Source organism: Papaver somniferum, chromosome 2 (genome assembly GCF_003573695.1).
Source record: "Papaver somniferum cultivar HN1 chromosome 2, ASM357369v1, whole genome shotgun sequence".
Taxonomy (NCBI): Eukaryota; Viridiplantae; Streptophyta; class Magnoliopsida; order Ranunculales; family Papaveraceae; genus Papaver; species Papaver somniferum.
This window is the reverse complement of record NC_039359.1, coordinates 87,062,786-87,081,366: the sequence shown is the minus strand read 5'-3', so window position 1 is coordinate 87,081,366 and position 18,581 is coordinate 87,062,786. Positions and strand designations below refer to the sequence as shown.

The 18,581-nt window shown below is 34.1% G+C and overlaps 1 protein-coding gene across 1 annotated transcript; it reads right to left on the bottom strand.

Moving 5' to 3' along the window:
- Nucleotides 1-582: 582 nt before the first annotated feature.
- Nucleotides 583-2,216, bottom strand: LOC113348301 (60S ribosomal protein L37-3-like). The gene is made up of 4 exons (XM_026592015.1): nucleotides 2,138-2,216; nucleotides 1,889-2,024; nucleotides 1,690-1,791; nucleotides 583-924 (listed from the first exon to the last, which is right to left on the bottom strand). Exons 1-4 carry the CDS (start codon nucleotides 2,138-2,140, stop codon nucleotides 878-880), a joined length of 288 nt encoding a protein of 95 aa, XP_026447800.1. The 5' UTR covers nucleotides 2,141-2,216; the 3' UTR covers nucleotides 583-877.
- Between the last annotated feature and the right edge of the window lie 16,365 nt (nucleotides 2,217-18,581).

Sequence of the window (18,581 nt, the reverse complement as noted above, 5' to 3'; positions counted from 1 at the left end):
CAGATTTATCTCTCAGAAAGGACATAAAACATTTAAAGAACTACTTCCATCTAACCTAAGAGAGAGAAAAAGAAAAGTTTGCACTGTATTCCATTGCTGTTAGTAGAATCCTTGTTCTCTTGATCCGTTAACAGCACAAAACTTTATCAATTGGCTGCAATCTTGCACCTGATGCAAACTGTGCAGGCATTTTTCAACATTGCTGTCTGTATACATGGATTATTATATGGAAGCTTGGCTCCAATGGGAGTCTACACTTGAAATGATTTTACACAATTTCTACTCCAGCAGATTGGATCAAAATAACATCAAGAGCCAAAGATGTAATAAACTCGGAGATCTAAAAAGTTCCAAATTATCTTTCTGAGAATCACCACCAGTTTCCCAGAGGGCCCTTTTTCATTCATATAACTCAGAATCAGAAGGAAAAGCAAGGTAACAGCAACAAATCCTATGTGTAAACACAAAAGTCTACAATGGTTCCAAATCGGACGGTAAGGCAAGCTAAGAAAAACAGTGCATCATAAGTTCTACAGAAGCTAAAAACACACAGAATGGAACCAAGTTCAAGGGATACGACAATACCACATAAAGGTAGTGTGAATGCTTAAAAGGTTGACAAAGTTGAGACCTTAAAGAAATATATGAGCAACACATACTGAACGTAAAAATTATCCCAAGGTATTAAAATTGAATCATGTCAGTAACAAAAACGGAAGAAGATGTACACTTCCTCCTCCAAAATGAAGAAAACTGTCTAGAGCGACACTCATAAGATAAGTATTTCCTTAAGTATTTTCCTATAATCCAATGGATGCTGAGAATCAACTAAAAGAAAAACTACAAAAAGGAGCCCACAACATGATTCTTCTACACCTTAAGCAGATGCTGAACTACCCTTCTTTCTTGGAGCTGCTTCAGTTCCTGAATCAATCAATAGCATAATATATATCAATACAACACATAAACAGCCAAAAATAGTTTCTTAAACCAAACATATGAACTAGAGCCCTTTTCATTACAAACTACCACTGCGTTCACTACTTATTTCCACAGCTCAATACCAGTAGTGTCCCACGATTGCAATAAGAAAATGGAAGCGTTAGACCCACCGCACTTTCTCCCGAGAAAAATCGACAGGGTAGCCAATGGACTAGATCTGCTGCTTAACAGTGGGATATGTGCAACGGAAATTGGGTACCACTGTCTCTCTCTGTCAGGATATATATCGGGAGAAAATCTCTAGGTTGAGATAGCATTTCCAATAAGAAAATTAGTGCAGTTTTAATAATTTCATACTGAATCGCTGTCTTCGATCATTTCTTTCTCTATCTCTGGCTATCATATCAACTATCAATAGAAGATTCTTATTTCTTTCATCACCATATGTTAAAATTACAGGGAGATGAACCAATTGTTGGCAAGAGTACTAAAAACAACCATACAAGACATGAATTTAACTATGCAAACATTTCAAGCTAATCAAAGCAGCAAACCCTAATGATTTCCTCCATTTTAAGCTCAAATCTTAATGGCTAACAAAGGTACAAACATTACCAGTAGCTGGTAAGGTTTCATGTTGGAAGCAAAAGAAATGCCTAATTTCATGTATACAGACGATTCCGCATAGTATTCCTAGTAAACCCTAAAACAACAACACGAAAATCAAAAATATGAAATGAAAATTACCTTCTCTGAAACCACTCTTGAATCTGCGAGGAACATTACGAAGGTGCCTCATCCTTCCACTTCCAGTAGTCTTTCTACGTAGAGCTTTCTCACTCCAGTTAACTAAACAAGATCATCCAAACAATAAATCAGCAGAAAGAAAGAAAAAAAAACGCCAGAAAAAGTCGAGAAATCAAAGAAATTGAGAATCGATTCTTACACTTTCTAAGGCGAGCAGCTGGGTAACCACAAGCAGCACATCTACTCTTCTGAAGATGATAACTGCGACGACCACATCTCACACAGAGTGTGTGAGTCTTGTTTCTCCTCTTACCAAAACTTCCTGTTCCTTTTCCCTATCAAAATCAACAGATCAAATCAAATTAGAAAACAAGAACTACGGTTATCTGAAGATCGATCTATAAACTCGTAAGTATTAGGAGTAGAGATAATCGAGAAGAGGAATCACCATTTCTTCTTGTTTTTTGGGCGCAGTAGTATTAGGGTTTTCGAAGCCAAGGAAGTCCGTAAATTTATATTGCGATGAAAAACCTAAATCGGTTCCAGGTTGGGTCTGGCCACCCCGACTAGGTGGTTTGAGTAAGGCCTGGGCCCATCTATCGCATGATCAAAAAAACAAAACAGAAAAATGTTATCAAAAGGCAAAAGCCTACTTGTTTTTGAGGGTACTTGGGGATCTCTGGTGAAAACAAGCACTGGATGAGCGGATGCGGATTTGGTATCATCAGAATCTAATTCATCTAAATGTTTTGTTTGAGATTTTCACCCGTGTCCAATTCATTATATGATAGATGTGATATTTATGGGTGAATGGGTAAGCGGATTGAAGGTGGATGGATCTGCATATCTTAAAAAATTATAAACGAAAACGGCAATATGAGTATTGCAATTTAGTTTTAAAACTTAGATTACTAAAGTATAAGTAATATACATAACAAGAGTAACACATTGTCATTCCAAAACCCAAACTAATAATATTTATTGATGTGAAAGCCTACGATCAATCCAAAATTGATACATTTGGAATTCAGTGAGGATCTTCAATGCTTCTCAATAAGAAACTATATATTATTTACCAATTTCTACAATAACCTTAACATATGTATCATACTAACATTATCTTTATGGTCGGGTATCCAACGGATGAGTGATATTCCAGCCGCGTCCGACCTGTGAAAACGACCAGTGTTAAAAATATACCCACGTCCAATCCGCTTCTCGACAGATTGGAAGTCGACCCACCAAAATACGGACTGGTTTGGGTAAAACCCGCAGGGTTATTTTTGCTCACCCCTAATCTCTGGATACATCGTACGAAGTTATTTTATACTTGTTTAAGTCGAAAATTAGAATTTAGTTTGGGAACATGAGTATAAAATATTTCTAACAATGGTTAGGACTAACTTTCATTTCTAGCAGAAAAATTTATTTCATAAAGAAATTAGTATTTTTGTTTCTAGAAGTCAATCTCAAATTTTATTGCTTCTAGAAGTTGAAAAGCGATTTCTAAAAGTGTATCCAAACACCATTTTTACTTGATTAACTTATGGGTGTCATTTCAGAAATTATTTTTTAATTTAATTAAGTTGAAAAACCAGAATTTAGTTTAGAAACACAATTTCAAATTGCTGGAAACAAAAAAGTCTTTTTATGAAGCAAATTATTTTTATTTCTGACTTTTGGAATTGTCTTTTGTTTTAGGTTATAGGAAAACTAATTGGGGATATAGGAAAAAACAAAATAAGATCATTTGGAAATAGTTAATGACTAAATTACCCTTGTTTAATTAGCATTAATCAACATGTTTTAGTTTAATTAATATAGTTAGATTAGTTAGTTTGACTTATAAGTTATGGAATCTAGGTTTGGTTAGACTTAACTTATGAATTTTATTATTTATGGAAACAATTTTTTTGAGAATTTTATAACACTAGTAAAACACTTCGGAAAATGGATTTGGATAGTTGTTTCTTAGTTTAATTCTTCAAATTAATGAATTAACACTTTTAAAATTCAAATGACGAAAATTCGGTATGCTGGATTGAAACAAAACATGCCGACCAAACATAGTTGACGAGTTGGTATTAAAACAAAGTGACGTATTTTCATAGTGACTCCACATATTTATTCCAACCATGCTGACTATATGAGATTTTTCATATGAAATTATGAGGGTACTCAAATATATCACGCTTTTTCATTTCAACCTGTAAGTCCGATACCAAGTGTGATTGTATATGGACAAAGTAGAGACAATACAACAACTAGGTAGTCACTTGACAATAGTTATGGTACAAGACCGATTGACTGTAGGATCAATGTCAAGTGATTAGGATTTAACGTACAAGTGTTATTTGTTTTATTATAATAAAATAGTTATAATGTGGAAGTAAGTAAATGACACAACATGATTTTGTTAACGAGGAAACCGCTAATGCAGAAAAACGCCGGGACCTAGTCCAGTTTTGTACTCTCAAAATTAAGCCGTTATACAAAGAACAAAAGCCAACTCCGTATAGTTGTGACCAAGTAATCTACCCCTTGTTACTTAGTTCCCTCAGTACCCCTGCGCCTACAACCATCTGGCCAATGCACGTGAATTCTAAGTCGGAAAATCATTATCTTGAGTTATTTTACCGATGTAAAGTCTTAAGCACTTTTGATCTTCTTCCAAACAGTAAACGAACAGAGTTGTTTGGTAACTACTCCAATAATCTTTTAGAAAAATTTTTGTCGAGGTTTGAAAAAGGCTTTTTCGTTTAAAGTAAGTTGTTGGTACGTTAAATCACTGACTCCCATGGAACGAATCTTATGGTACTTCTCAACTAAACGAAATATCTTTACCCGCAATCAAGTGATTTGTGATGTTTTAATTGTTCGTGAATATGTCTGGGTGACTGTATCGCCTTGGATCTCGGGAAAATTTTATGAGATCTTCTAGTATACATGGATTCAACATGCTTAGATAGTTTTACTTTATAACTTAAAATTAGTTAACCTACTTGTATGCTGCCATGAATAACACAAGTCAGTTAAAATCATGATATGCCCACTCGCTTGTTTTGGATAAGATGAGAAGCATAAATATCTTTTACATAGATCTCTTCAATCGTTTAATACCGTTTCCTTTACCTTTCTGATCCTAGCATGATAGATATTTTGGTAAATCATCCCTCATGTTAGCCTAGATAGGTACATACATAAAAAATGTTTTTAAATGGGTACGAAATTTTGTTTAGAATTAATCCTCATAACCGTCTAATAGATAGCCAAACATACTACCCTTATGCATATAACGGAGTTAGAATAATGTGCCATAATGTGTTATCCAACATTTTGCAAATGTCTATGTATATATATGTAATCGCATTTATTTTAACCTTAGTTAAGGATAAGAGGAACATGTAGCCGTCAGGGATGATCGCATTATTTTATATTTATATGTTTACTATCATGAACGACTTTTTTCGTCATTTTGAGTACACGCGCCCATTTCATGTATTTATTAGTATATTAAACAAAGAAGTGTCCGAGAGGGCGCCTATTTGTGTATTGATATTTGATTTCCATGAAACACGCATATATCATCTAACTTATACGCCCGTTTTTTTATGTTAATAGTTTGTCTTGTGTAAATCGTAAATATATTTTATGTCCATGGACTTCACATGTTGCTTTATAATATCTTTCTCTTTGCCTTTTGTATATACGTAAGATTGAAAAAGCATCAAACATCTAAATTAAATTTACAGTATGAATATTTGTTCCTTGAAATATGCATGTCACCTAGTCGCATGTGTAGGTTGTCACTTTATTAACTTCACAAAGTATCAATATCATTTTGTCTTGAATATCATGATCGGTTGTACAACAAAGATTCTAGTAACGTATTCCGGGCACCAGGCTAGCTATGAAATATGGTCCCTGGAGGCCGCTATACAAAAGGATATGGGATTGCATTCGGTCAGCTGACATACAAATTTACAAAAGTATACGGAATTGCACCCGGTCGGTTGACATAAAAATTTACAAAAAAAATAGAGATAGGATATCCTCCATTGCCAGAAACTTGAAGCTTCTTTGTTTTGGGTCACAGAGATTGTATTGGGGTTTTCTCAAGTTAATTGTGAATTTATATTGTGTTTCAGCCCGGTCGGAAAGAAAGGGCCCGGAATGGAATAGGTTTAGAAAAATTAAATCGGTTCTAGTGAAAGTGGTTATCAAAAGCCAACTCGTCTCCATGGATGTTTGGAATCTCTGGATAACTTATAGCGCGTTTGGATACAATTCTATTTCGGAAGTCAGAAGCAAAACCATTTTTCTTCACAAAAAGTTAACTTTTTTATTACTATAAATCATTTTAAAATTCTATATTCAAACTGAAAAGTAAAGTAACTTCTGTCTGTATATCAAAACGCACTATTAAAGTTACTTTTAGACTTGTTTAAATTATAAGTTCGCTTGGGAACACAGTTCCAAAATGATTTTTGGAAGATTTTTTTTGCCTTCTTAGCGCGTTTGATATCAGAAGCAGAAGCCAAAAGAAGCAAAACTATTTTGCTTTATAAAAAGTTGATTTTTTTTACTTTGGTATGTCGTTTCGTACCTAATTTCTTGCTTTTTGACTTCTATAAGTCAAAAAATAACTTTTGGATGTGCATCCAAACGACTTATAGGATTGACTTTTGCTTCTGACGGAAAAAAATTGCTTTATTGTTTCTAGAAGTCAATCTCAATTTTTGTTGCCAATCTGACTTATGACTTTTTCTAAAAATGCAACCAAACACCCTTTTTTTAGTTAATTAACAGCGTGTTTCGATACTATAAAAGAAAAAGAGAAAAAAAAGGATTTTGCAAAAAGTAGACTTTTTTTTCCTAGGTTCCGTTCTGAAAGTTTATACCCAAACTAACTTCTTACTTTTTGACACCCAGAAGTCGCAAATTTATTTGTGGATGTGTGTCCAAACAGGTTACTGATGTGATTTGTAGATAGTGGTAAAAAGTGATTCGATTCTCGAACTTGTGAAGGATAACATTAAACTTAAATTCAAAACTAAATAGAAAACTCGCTAATAATTATAACAAACACCGACAAAGTTGGTATCAATATCAAAAGAACACTGAGACTAAGATTCCACTATTTTCCAAGTTCAAAGTGATTTGGTCCAAATATTTATATTCATGCAATTTTCTCGTTTAATTTGATTCTAAAATATTGCAACTAATAGATTTTCAAAAGTAATAATTGTAAATACCAAGTATGAAGCATCAAGAGTCTATAAACTAAGCATATTCCATCAAAATAGATCACAATCACTCAAATAAAAATCATATTCAATAATAGTTCAAGGCAAATAATCATAATAATAATTGCAATAAATTAAATAAAATAGATTGTACCGCTTTTTGTTGGAAAAATAGCTTCCTCTATCTCCTCAGCAATGGGGTATAGCTCCTCATATTATTCACGTTCTCAAAATAGGTGTTTATAGCTCAAAAGTGTGAAAAACAAGAGAAAACTAATAAAGCAGACAGTTTGCAACGCTAGAAAGGCGTTACAAACAGACTGTTACAATGGGTTTTGAACTGTTACAGAGAAAAGATGACAAGCTTGTGATATATGAGATCTGTTGAACAGCGATACTTCTGTTGTGTTGTTTGAATAAGACTGCCTCTGCGACTGTCCTCCTCTGTCCAATGTTCTTCAGCTTCTCTTCTTCACCAACAACAGGTGAATATTCCTGCAACTTCACCTACGCTTCTCTGCTCCGATTCTATCGATCCCAAACTCTCGAATCTCTTCCTTGATTTCCCAACATCCCTTTTATACACGACAGGACCAATCAAATCTCGAGAAAATCCCAAATTTTCTTCAAACTAAAGTCACGGGATTTATATCCTTTTCTATTTCTTCTCTATGCGGCTTCTCTTTTTTATCCAACCTCCTTCCCAAGATAGAATACCACCTGGATATAGAAAATATCTTCCCTTTCATCTATGAAATCTTCCAAAAATAACAGAGAATGATAATCCGAGAATATTCTGCCATGTTTCCTTCCGAGTGACGTCTCATCCCTTCTTTATCGAATCCGATACGATTACCTGCCCTGTTTAAGCCTAACAGGGTACTTCGAATCAATATGTATCAAAAACTCCGATGAAATCTCGTTGCAATTCTTCCCATAAAATCTCGCCATTTCCGATAAACTTTCTTACTCTGTTTTGTTAAGATTATACGAAACCTTCCCCTTTTTACGTGAACTTATATCCTACCAACCTTGAATCCACCTAACATGCCCAAAATTCTCCAAGTCCGTGTCAAAATCCATCAAAATCTCGTCCAACTTCGTTCTACGGAATCATGCAGACGGAGTGCAAATTTTCCCGCCAATTTTGTCTCTTCAAAAGCAAGGGATGGAGTGCCCCTAACCAGTACATGGGTGCGAATAACTGTGAAGTGTAAATAGCAATTAGGGTACCCCTTATTAGTGGAGTACCCCTTAGTAATTGAAGTGCCCCTTATCCAAACTGAGAGTCCGAATAGTAATTTTCTCCCACGAGCGCAAATACCACTTTTCGAGCCAATTTTCCCGCAAAAGCTTATTTCTCCAAAAACACCTACAAAAACATAAAATACCAAAATAAGTACAAAAATGGGTACTAACAAAATAGAAAATCGAGATCAAAATAGACACATAAATGCGTCTATCAGTTACAAGTTTTGCATGCCATTTCAAAAGATATTTTACGACTTTATTAAGTGGAAAACACGAGGTTTAGTTTAGAAACACAATTTCACAATAATTTTTAAGAGCAGAAAAGTATTTTTGTGCAACAAATTATTTTTGTTTCTGACTTTTGGGATTAATCTTGTTTCTGACTTTTGGGATTGACTTATGTTTTATATTGGAACTTAGATGACATTTTTATCACTCAAGATAATGGAGCATCCCTGGAATTTTTCACGAAGCTCACAAGCATCGTTGCCACCAAATGGGACAAAATGAAAGGCCAGAGTTATCAACCTAGATAATGAACGCCAAGATCAAATCCAATTGAACTTTTATTTCAAGATTGGATACAGTAATAAGAGTAGAGATTTAAATAGCAAAAAACAATAATACCAAACTAATATGCAAAAGTAAAAACGAAATAATAACCAAAATTAGCCAATCTATCGGAAACAAATATGGAATTTAAAGAGCTCTAGTGGAGGTAACTCATGGAAATTTCATTATTCTTGTGTGACTTTTATAATTGGTACATATAACATATCAAATAAATATATGGTTAACTTATAGAAATATGCAGAAGAAAAAAAGAAAAATAACATTACCAATTCTATATGAGAAAGATTTTTCTGAAACGATGCACTAGTCACATAATTTCAATTTTCCCTAGGAAAATAACCATAGTTTTTACTGTTAATTCATCTATTTCATGAGACTTTAAGATACATGCCTCTTTGTCATTATTTCAACTTTGGTAGTACATGAGTGTGAATTGTTATGAGCTGAAAAGTTTAGAAACTTAACATACAAAATGAATTAGATGCATTAACAAATCAATATATAAAACTGGACTACTTGACCTTATCCTGAAATGATTGAAAGGTTAAATGTAGTATTTTTGATTTATGTAAGTATGAAGGTGGTTCCATCGAAAATATTTGTTCCATGTTTAGTAAGGATATCGATACCTTAGTTATGCGTTTGTATACATGAAAGCATCACATTGGATCAGAATCCAAATGTTCACATTTATAAAAGAATAACATGATATATCTAAGATTTGAAGAAAAAAATAGGCCAGGATTTGAATCTTATGATTTGAATTATAAAATCCAAAATAAAACATGGAATAGTACATTACAGTAAATGACTTTCAGAGATACTAAAAACACAACTATTAATATAAGCATATAAGGTAGGATATTGTCACTCGGATATCAGATCTTATCACGAGATATGGAAACTCGTCTCCATTATTTTTTTCCAAAATCACTTTGACACCAAATAACTCTATATAGAGAATCGTGGGATACGCCCTTCTGGCTTCGGTAAACTCAGGGTCATCCACTAACTGATACAACACGCAACCATAACCTGAAATTTTAATAATAAGTTTACCTGAACTCGTCCTACCTACTACTCCCACACCAAATATTTTGGAATTATCACACCCACTTGCGTTGGTGTTGATAACAGTTTGAGTACTATGTTTAGGAGGATCCCAACATACAGGTAGGGGTATATCATCGTTTTCCAACTTAAAAGTTGTTGTATTTTCAAGATCAATGACTATGAATTCGCCATCGCGATATTGTGCTGACATATTTGGTAGTCTACTTAATCGTCCAAACTAGGTTCTCCTCGTCGTCTCATTTCTGTTAATCATACATAACATACTGAATCAGTCAATCAGTGACATAAAAATCAAACAAAACAGGAAACATATAGCTCAAAATAAACGACGTTGAATTTCAGGTAATAGCCTATGCAACATACTTAAGCATAAACCAGTCTAAAGCAAAGTCATAAGCAAATAAACAGATCATGTAAAATAAAATCCCCTTATATGTAGTTTCAAGGGAGTTCTATCATGCATGATGAAGGATTGATGCATCAAAAAACCCTTGGTAATACATGCATGTCAATTCCTTTCTCAGACATTATTGATTACTTCACTTTTTTTACTAACGGCAAAAGCTGAAACCAACCATACACACATTCAACATATCTGAATAGGAATAGTTGAACTACAAACTTAAAGATACTACTCTTCAAAACCTCATCTATAGAACAATTGTCAAGCATGAATTAATCAAAATCCGTCACAAAACTATAGATACAACCCATGTGCCATGTCGAAGTCACCGAAGTCGATAAGGAAAAAATAAAAATAAAGTAAAAGATTACAGAGTAATGCAACAAAAAATGCTAGAAAAAAATTTGAAAAAGAAATCCGGGATTAAAAACGCAGGAAGAGTTGTCAAGTCATTCTCACGCTACTTTGTTAACAAACAAGTTTTCAACATTTGCTATTAAGTTTAAATGTGGGAACACACAGGTCTGTCTAGTCAGTCTCACATGACTAGTTACATGAGAAAATTTTCAGACACTCCTAGATCAATATATATATATATATATATATACACGAGATGATAAATAGTACACATATATGTTTCCCACACTTATACTCCTTCTATTACTATAGGATTGATACTTTTCTTTTTACTTTTGTCCCAAAATACTTGATATTTTTTATTTTTTATATGATTATTTATATTGTTATAATAAATAGTGTTTTTTTAAACAATTCTAAAAAATGTAAAGAAATCGATAATCATCTTTATACTTGTTATGCGGGTCTTTTAAAAATATTTCTAATAAGATATAAGATTTTAAAATACCCGTTTAATTTTTATCTTGTGAAATATACTAAGTCTAAGTTTTAACCCATAGGCGTATAAAAGAAGAAGAAAAACAGTAAAGATATATTGAGAAAGGAATTCACTATTTCACGAGAATCCGAAGCTTCTGAGTTGTTTTTGGGCGCAGAAATATTAGGGTTTCCAAAGGAAGTTACAGTCTATTCATATTGCGATTGGCACTCGGGGTTTTTATTAGAGCATTGCTCGGTAGAACTCGCATGTGTTGCTATCTCAAGCATGTTTGTCAATGTTAGTGATCAAAACTATAAGTCTTGATTTCTAGTCTACTATAGCTAAGGTCTCAGACTAGGATAGAAAGTGTAGTTGAGCTCAAGAACTCCATGGAAATCATCATACAAGAAGAAGGACTACTCAAGGAACTGGTGGATCTTCATCGACTAAAAGGTATGTGGAGACTTGAACTCATCTATCACTCAAAAGTCTATTTATCTCCTATCATGAGACAAAAGTCGTTTTGCTATATAGACTTAGATTATACACATTTGGTATTCCGAGCCGAGTTTACCTCGCCTATCTATTTCAAGAAATATGTGTTGGTAAATCTTTCGCTTTACCCAAGTTCATCTTTACCTAGTGACGAAAGTCATGTTATGTTTCAATCACTTTGAAAATTTCTCTGACGAGAAATGGTTTGTGAATAACAAATATATAACGTCCTCTGAGAATGTTTTAATGATTGAAATGAGAGTTTACACTATATAACCATTTGAAGGATATGAACATTGTTGTGGAAACACATATATGTACAAGCCCTTATTGCTTGAACCGAAGTTTACGAACTTTGTTGATCAAGTGAACCGGAGAAGTGCGTGAGCTAAGTCGGCGAACCCACTCCGCAAACTAGCGAAGTACTCAAACCCGAGAATTTCTGCTGGAGTTTGTAAACTCCATCCGGGAACTTAAGTCCGTGAACCCAGTCCGCGAACTTGAGTAGGTTATGTCTAAAAACGATGTTTAGTGAACTTATCTTTATAAACTAAGGAATGCAATTGCAAACCATGTCTACAGAGTTCATGAACCGATTCATGTGAATCAAATCGTTTTTACTTCAATTGTGTCTTGTGTAGTACATAAGATTTCCTTGCAATTGAACAACTCTCTAACTAGTTCATTCGAGTCACTTGAACTAGTTATGGTGAAGAAGAACATGGTTGATATTAAAATGATCATATGGCTAACCATTTGGTTAACTATTTTTGAACCAACTAATGTACAATTTTGGGTACGGTTACACAAGCCCAGGAACGTGCATTTCATTTGTGTATAACAAGCTATGTTTTCGGTCTAACGGTTGATAAATATTAGCTTGAATCTAATCAGGTTTTCATCTAACGGTGAATATTGAATGCTTTGTTACTAAGTTAACATTGATTGCAAACCCTGATTTGAAAGACTATATAAGGGAGAACTCTAGCAACTGGGAAACCTAATCCCCACACATTCTGTGTGATACTAGTTGTGCTAAGCTAGAGTCGATTCTCCTTTAACCTTTGGTTTCTTCTTCTAAACCAGGTTAACGACTTAAAGACTTCATTGGGATTGTGAAGCCAGACCGATACTACTTTTCTTCTAGTTGTGTGATCTGATCTTGTTGTTTATATCGTACGAGTTCAATTGTAATAATTGGCTTGAGATTTCTATCTCTGATAGGCAAGATAAAAAGTAATCACAAACATCTTCGTCTCATCATTTGTGATTCCACAATATCTTTTTTTGCTGCGTTGATTAAGACTATTGTGAGGTGATTGATAATACTAGGCTGTTCTTCGGGAATATAAGACCAGTTTATCAATTAGTTCATGTTCACCTTGATTTATCAAAAGACGGAACAAAACTCGTAGGTATATTCGTGGGAGACGGATTTATTTATTATCATAGACTTTTCTGTGTGATACAGATTTGTTTATTAAAGTCTTCGACCTTGGGTCGTAGCAACTCTTAGTTGTGGGTGAGATCAGCTAAGGGAATCAAGTACGTAGCATCCTGCTGGGATCAGAGACGTAGGAGCATAACTTTACCTTGGATCAGTGTGAGATTGGTTGGGGTTCAACTACAGTCCAGACCGAAGTTAGTTTGGAGTAGACTAGTGTCGGTAGCGGCTTAATACAGTGTGTGTTCAATATGGACTAGGTCCCGGGGTTTTTCTGCATTTGCGGTTTCCTTGTTAACAAAATTGTGGTGTCTGTGTTATTTCTTTTCCGCATTATATTTGTTTATATAATTGAAATAATACATGTTGTGCGTTGTTCAATCAATTAGAATATCCGACCTTTTGGTTGTTGATTTAAATTGATTGACACTTGGATATTGGTCTTTGGTACCATCCAAGTTATCTCTCTTTCATAAAGACTCGCAGATTTTTATTTTCTTGAGTATAGATCAAATCGAGAGATTGAGATAAAAAATCTTTGATATACTTTTCTATTGATTGAGTCTAACTTCCTAGTTGATTCTCTAGAAAGTATATTGGAGTTTGTCCATACAGATTACTAAGAGAAATATTGGGTGTGGTTGTTAGACCCCCGCTTTTTCAATTGGTATCAGAGAAGGCAAACACGTTTAAAACCTTACAAGTCTGTGTTTGTAGCGATCTGACTCTATGGACAAAGGTGCTATCTGTATTAACGTACCACCAGTCTTTGATGACTCTAATTACTTATGGTGGAAAATTGATGTGCGAGCTTTTCTTCAAGCACGTGATTTACAATCATGGGTATATGTAGTTAATGGCTATAATTCTCCCGTTGTGGCAGTTGGAGATATAAACGTTCCCAAGGATATTGGTGAATACACCTCTGCCGAGATAAATGCTGCAAAGCAAAACTCCGACGGTTTGAATGTCGTTACCCTAAATCTTCAGCACCATGTGTCAAATTGCACTAAGTCTAAAGAAGCTTGGGATATCTTAGAAACCGTATTTGAAGGAAATACCAGTGAACAGGAAGCTAGGCTTCAAAACCTTAATTCTGATTGGGAAAACTTCCGTATGGCAGATGAAGAAACATTTGATGAGTTTAATCACAAAGTGTCTGAAATTGTTAATACATCTTTTGCATTGGGTAAGACTATTCCTGAAAAGGACATTGTGATGAAAATTCTCAGATCGCTTCCATCTAGATACGATTCTAAGAAGCATGCCATCGTTGAGGGAAATAACCTGGATAATCTCTCCAGAAATACGCTGGTTGGGAAGCTTAAGATCTTTGATCATGAACATTCATCCAAATCTAAGGATGTTGCGTTCAAAGCACTAAAGGACCCTAAATTACTTGATAAAAGTAAAAAAGTGTATATCTATGAAGATGATCACTCTGAGACAGATTCATCAGATGAAGATCTTGACAAATCAGTCTCGATGATCACAAGACAGTTTAGGGATCTTCTGCTGAAGAGAAGTAAACGGTTCTCCAGAGATAAGCCTAAGGCATCAGTCAAACCTCATAATCGTGTTCCTCCTAAAAATAGGAACTGATGAAACTGATGACGAGGATATGCCTCGTGCTTTAAGTGTAAGGGATTTGGTCATTTTGCAAACGAGTACCCAAAATCGTAGAAAATACACTGGGAACAAAGGTCTTGCTGCAACTCTTGATGAAATGTCGGACATCTATGATTCTAATGAAGACGAGAAATCAAGTGTTGCACTTCTTGGTGAAAATATTGATTTTGATTACTGTAGCAATACATACATCAATCTTGATATTCTTTAAAGATAATCCAACTATTCTGGAAGATAAAGTTGACTCATCCTTTGGAAACTCTGTTTGTAATGTTTCAGGTTCCACCATGTGCCTAGATGCTTGCACATCTCAAAAGCCTAATTTTTATCCTAACTTGACGTGTTCTTATTGTTCGTTAAAAGGTCATAAACTATCAAGGTGTTACAAGTACAAACACCAACGGAGGCACATCAACAAACTTCAACAAAGAGCAAATCATTTAGCAAGAAAGCTTAAACTTGCTCAGAAGACCACTGAAGTATGTAGGATTTTATCTTTGTGTAAAAAGTTAGTTTCCAAGGATAAACCAAGACCATTAAAAAGAAAGTACGGTCGAGTCGTTTTGATAGACAGAGGTCTGTAGATTCCTCTCAAGAGGAAAATGGTGGACAAATTTGTTGTTCACCGCAATGCACCTTGATTGTGCTGTGTTTTGAAATATTTTCTCATGTGCCTGATCGAAAGAGACAATGATTTTGTACCTCTCAGGCTTTAAGAAAAGTTTATTTTCTTCTTTTCTTAGATTTTCCTTCTTTTTGTCTATCAAATAAAAGAAAGGGTACTATCGACAATTCTACTCTTCATAAGGTTGAGAGTTAGTCGTGTACGAACCTGTTTAAAGGTTTCAAAACCTACATTCCTTTTTCCTTCTCTGAAACCTCTTTTTATCTCAAGACTACTTGTTGAGCAAATTGTGATTTCCTCTCACAAACCCATACGTTTATGGATACTCCAGGCATGATGTCTTCTGATGGAAAAGATGTTAATATGATTGTTAATCCATCAATCACGAAGGAAAAAGAAAAATCTCCATTATCTCCAACAATAAAATGAAAAAAAGGAATGTGAGGAACCCAAGAGTCGTTCCTTCAAATTCTCAAAAGTTTTCTGATGTTCTTGATGGGTTAAAGGAGATGCGAAAGGATATTCAATAAATTAAGTCTTTTGTGTATAAGACTCATGAGATTCAGAAGGCTCTGGTTCGACAACATCAACCAAGAAGGTTTATTGATATAAACTCCTATCTTAATGAACCTTATGTTCAAATGGCGGTTGACGACATGGAGTTCGGGGAAGATAAATAATTCTTTAAAGGTCTTATTGCCTAGTAAATCTTCTATTTTTATTGTTTTGCTTAGAAGAATAACTAGAGTTTGGAATAGTCATTATTGTGATTACACATAGATATGTCCAACGTTTTCATCTTCATGTTTTTAGATTTATTGGTTTAAATTCTGAATTTGTTTGGAAGATGATTTTTGCAGTATTAATCTTTATGGTTTTATATATTGCAATATTGTTATGGGATATGTGTGTTTACGTCCGTGAACTTGATTGTCCCATACTTTGTCAAAAGTAAAGTCGTTCATGAGTTGATATGTATGTATTGATGAAAGAATAAATTGACTTTTGACAAATACAAAAGTTAAGCCTATTATGTCAATTTTTGATGAAAGATAGGTTAAAAATCTTTTGTTTTCAAGGATTATGTCTATTGGATGTCATTGTGCAAATGGTGATGGAAAAATAGAATGAATCCTTGTGTATTCCGCAGTAATTGATCTTCCATGATCCATATTTTATGTATTAATTTGAGGCTCCATAATGTGTCTTATGTTAAGCACTACACAACCAAGTTGATTATTTTTATGATTAGCTTTGTTTTTGTTCCGTGAGATACTTTATGTCGAGCATTTTGAACTAAATTAATCATCTTGTTTGGTTATTTAATTATGACTCCGGAAGTTTTCTTATGTTTGAGCGTTTTTGACTGGGTTGATTATTTTCATGATTAACTTAGTCATCGCTCCATAGATTCTCTTATGTCGAGTATGACCAATTAAATTGATTACTTTTGTGATTAGTTTAGTTGTGTATTTTGATATGCTCGGAAACCTACAATAAAATACTGCAAGCGCACAACGTCTAACTAGTAGACAATGGCAAGTAAAGGTCGTTCCCACGAGGAGTGTGAAATACTCTACCAACTAATACCAAGAATTAACTAATCAATAGGATGATGTTTAGGGACTTTTCAGATATCCGGAACAAAATGAAATAATAAATAATCGTAACAAAATGGGTTATGGGTTATTAAGGTTTTCAATTTCCACCAATTCAATCATATAAACTCAACTAATCTCTATGTATTAATCAAGACAAATATTGAACTCAATCTCATGCCTCGGAAGATGGTATGTTAAATTCTAAGATATTGTTTCTCCGCTGAATCTCCTTCGCTTCATGGGTAGTGATTCTAAAGCATTACCTATCAATCCTAAAGCATATCACGTCAATGGATTTAACCGAAGCATGAAATATCAATTCAAAATCATAGATAATCAAAACAACCACATAAACGATTAATCACCAAGCTATATGAAGAGAAATTACTAGTCAATGAATTATTATTAGAGATATCATCGTAGTGTTTAAACAATTAATTGGCTTCCATCTAGACCCTAACAAACGATTTAACAAACCATGGATAAAATGAAATCAAAATCACAAAACCCTTGTTTCTCCTCTGCAGCTCTGCAGCCGCGCCTCTCCTCTCAAATATTCGACATCCTTCTTATACACCTTCCCTTTCTTTTATTTCATTAAACAAAGTATAAAAATAAATTATTCTATGGAATACTTGCACACAATTTGATGTCGTCATCAGTATCTTTCCCCAAATAGTATTGCCACCTCGTTCTTCCAATGAAATAATAAACTCTCCTTATTTCCAAAATCTCCCAAATGAAGAAAGAATTATTTTATTTCCAAAATAATCTCACGTGTAAATATTCCTCAATTAATTCTTCACATGGAAAATAAATTATCTTTCCCGGTGGAATATATTTGTAATAAAGTAAGAAAGATAAAATACTTCTCATTTTCAGTTTTCATGTGTCAACCCCATTTTGATTTCAATTCCTTTGTTGCGTTTGTGCATCGCCTATGAAACAATTTTATGCTGTTGATATATATGGAGATACCAGTCCAGCTACATTTTGTCATTTTTTTCATTGTGGTTGCTGATATATGGAAATACCAGGCCAACCTCATTTCATCATTGTGGTTGCTGATATATGGAAATACCAGGCCAACCACATTTCATAATTGTGGCTGCTGATACATGGAAATACCAGGCCAACCCGGCTGCTGATACATGGAAATACCAGGCCAGCTTAATAAGTGCTACTGATATATAGAAATACCAGGCCACCATAATTGATCATTGTGGTTGCTGATACACAGAAATACCAGGCCAACCACATTTCATCATTGTGGTTGCTGGTATATGGAATTACCAGGCCAACCACATTTTTCCATTTTCGTCGCAAACACCATTAAGTCTCACATTTTGTTGTTTATTCGCTGGATGATCGAATTCACTTGTACTTTCTCCAAAATCACTAAAATAGTATTAGTAACTAAAATATTGTATCATAACTATTATAAATATGGGTATAAAATGTAGCATATACATGCTTATCAACACCCCCACAATTATATTTTGCTAGTCCTCGAGCAAAACAGAGATATTATGCAATTGATTTTTTTTTTAATTCTAAGAAAAGTGAAAACTTGCAAAAATATGGATAATGACCCACTCCCCCACACTTAAACATTACATTGTCCTCAATCTAATTGAGTCATCCAACGTATAAATTAAGATGGGAAATACAAAAATAAACAATAAAAATTAGAGATAGAGTAGAGGGAACAAA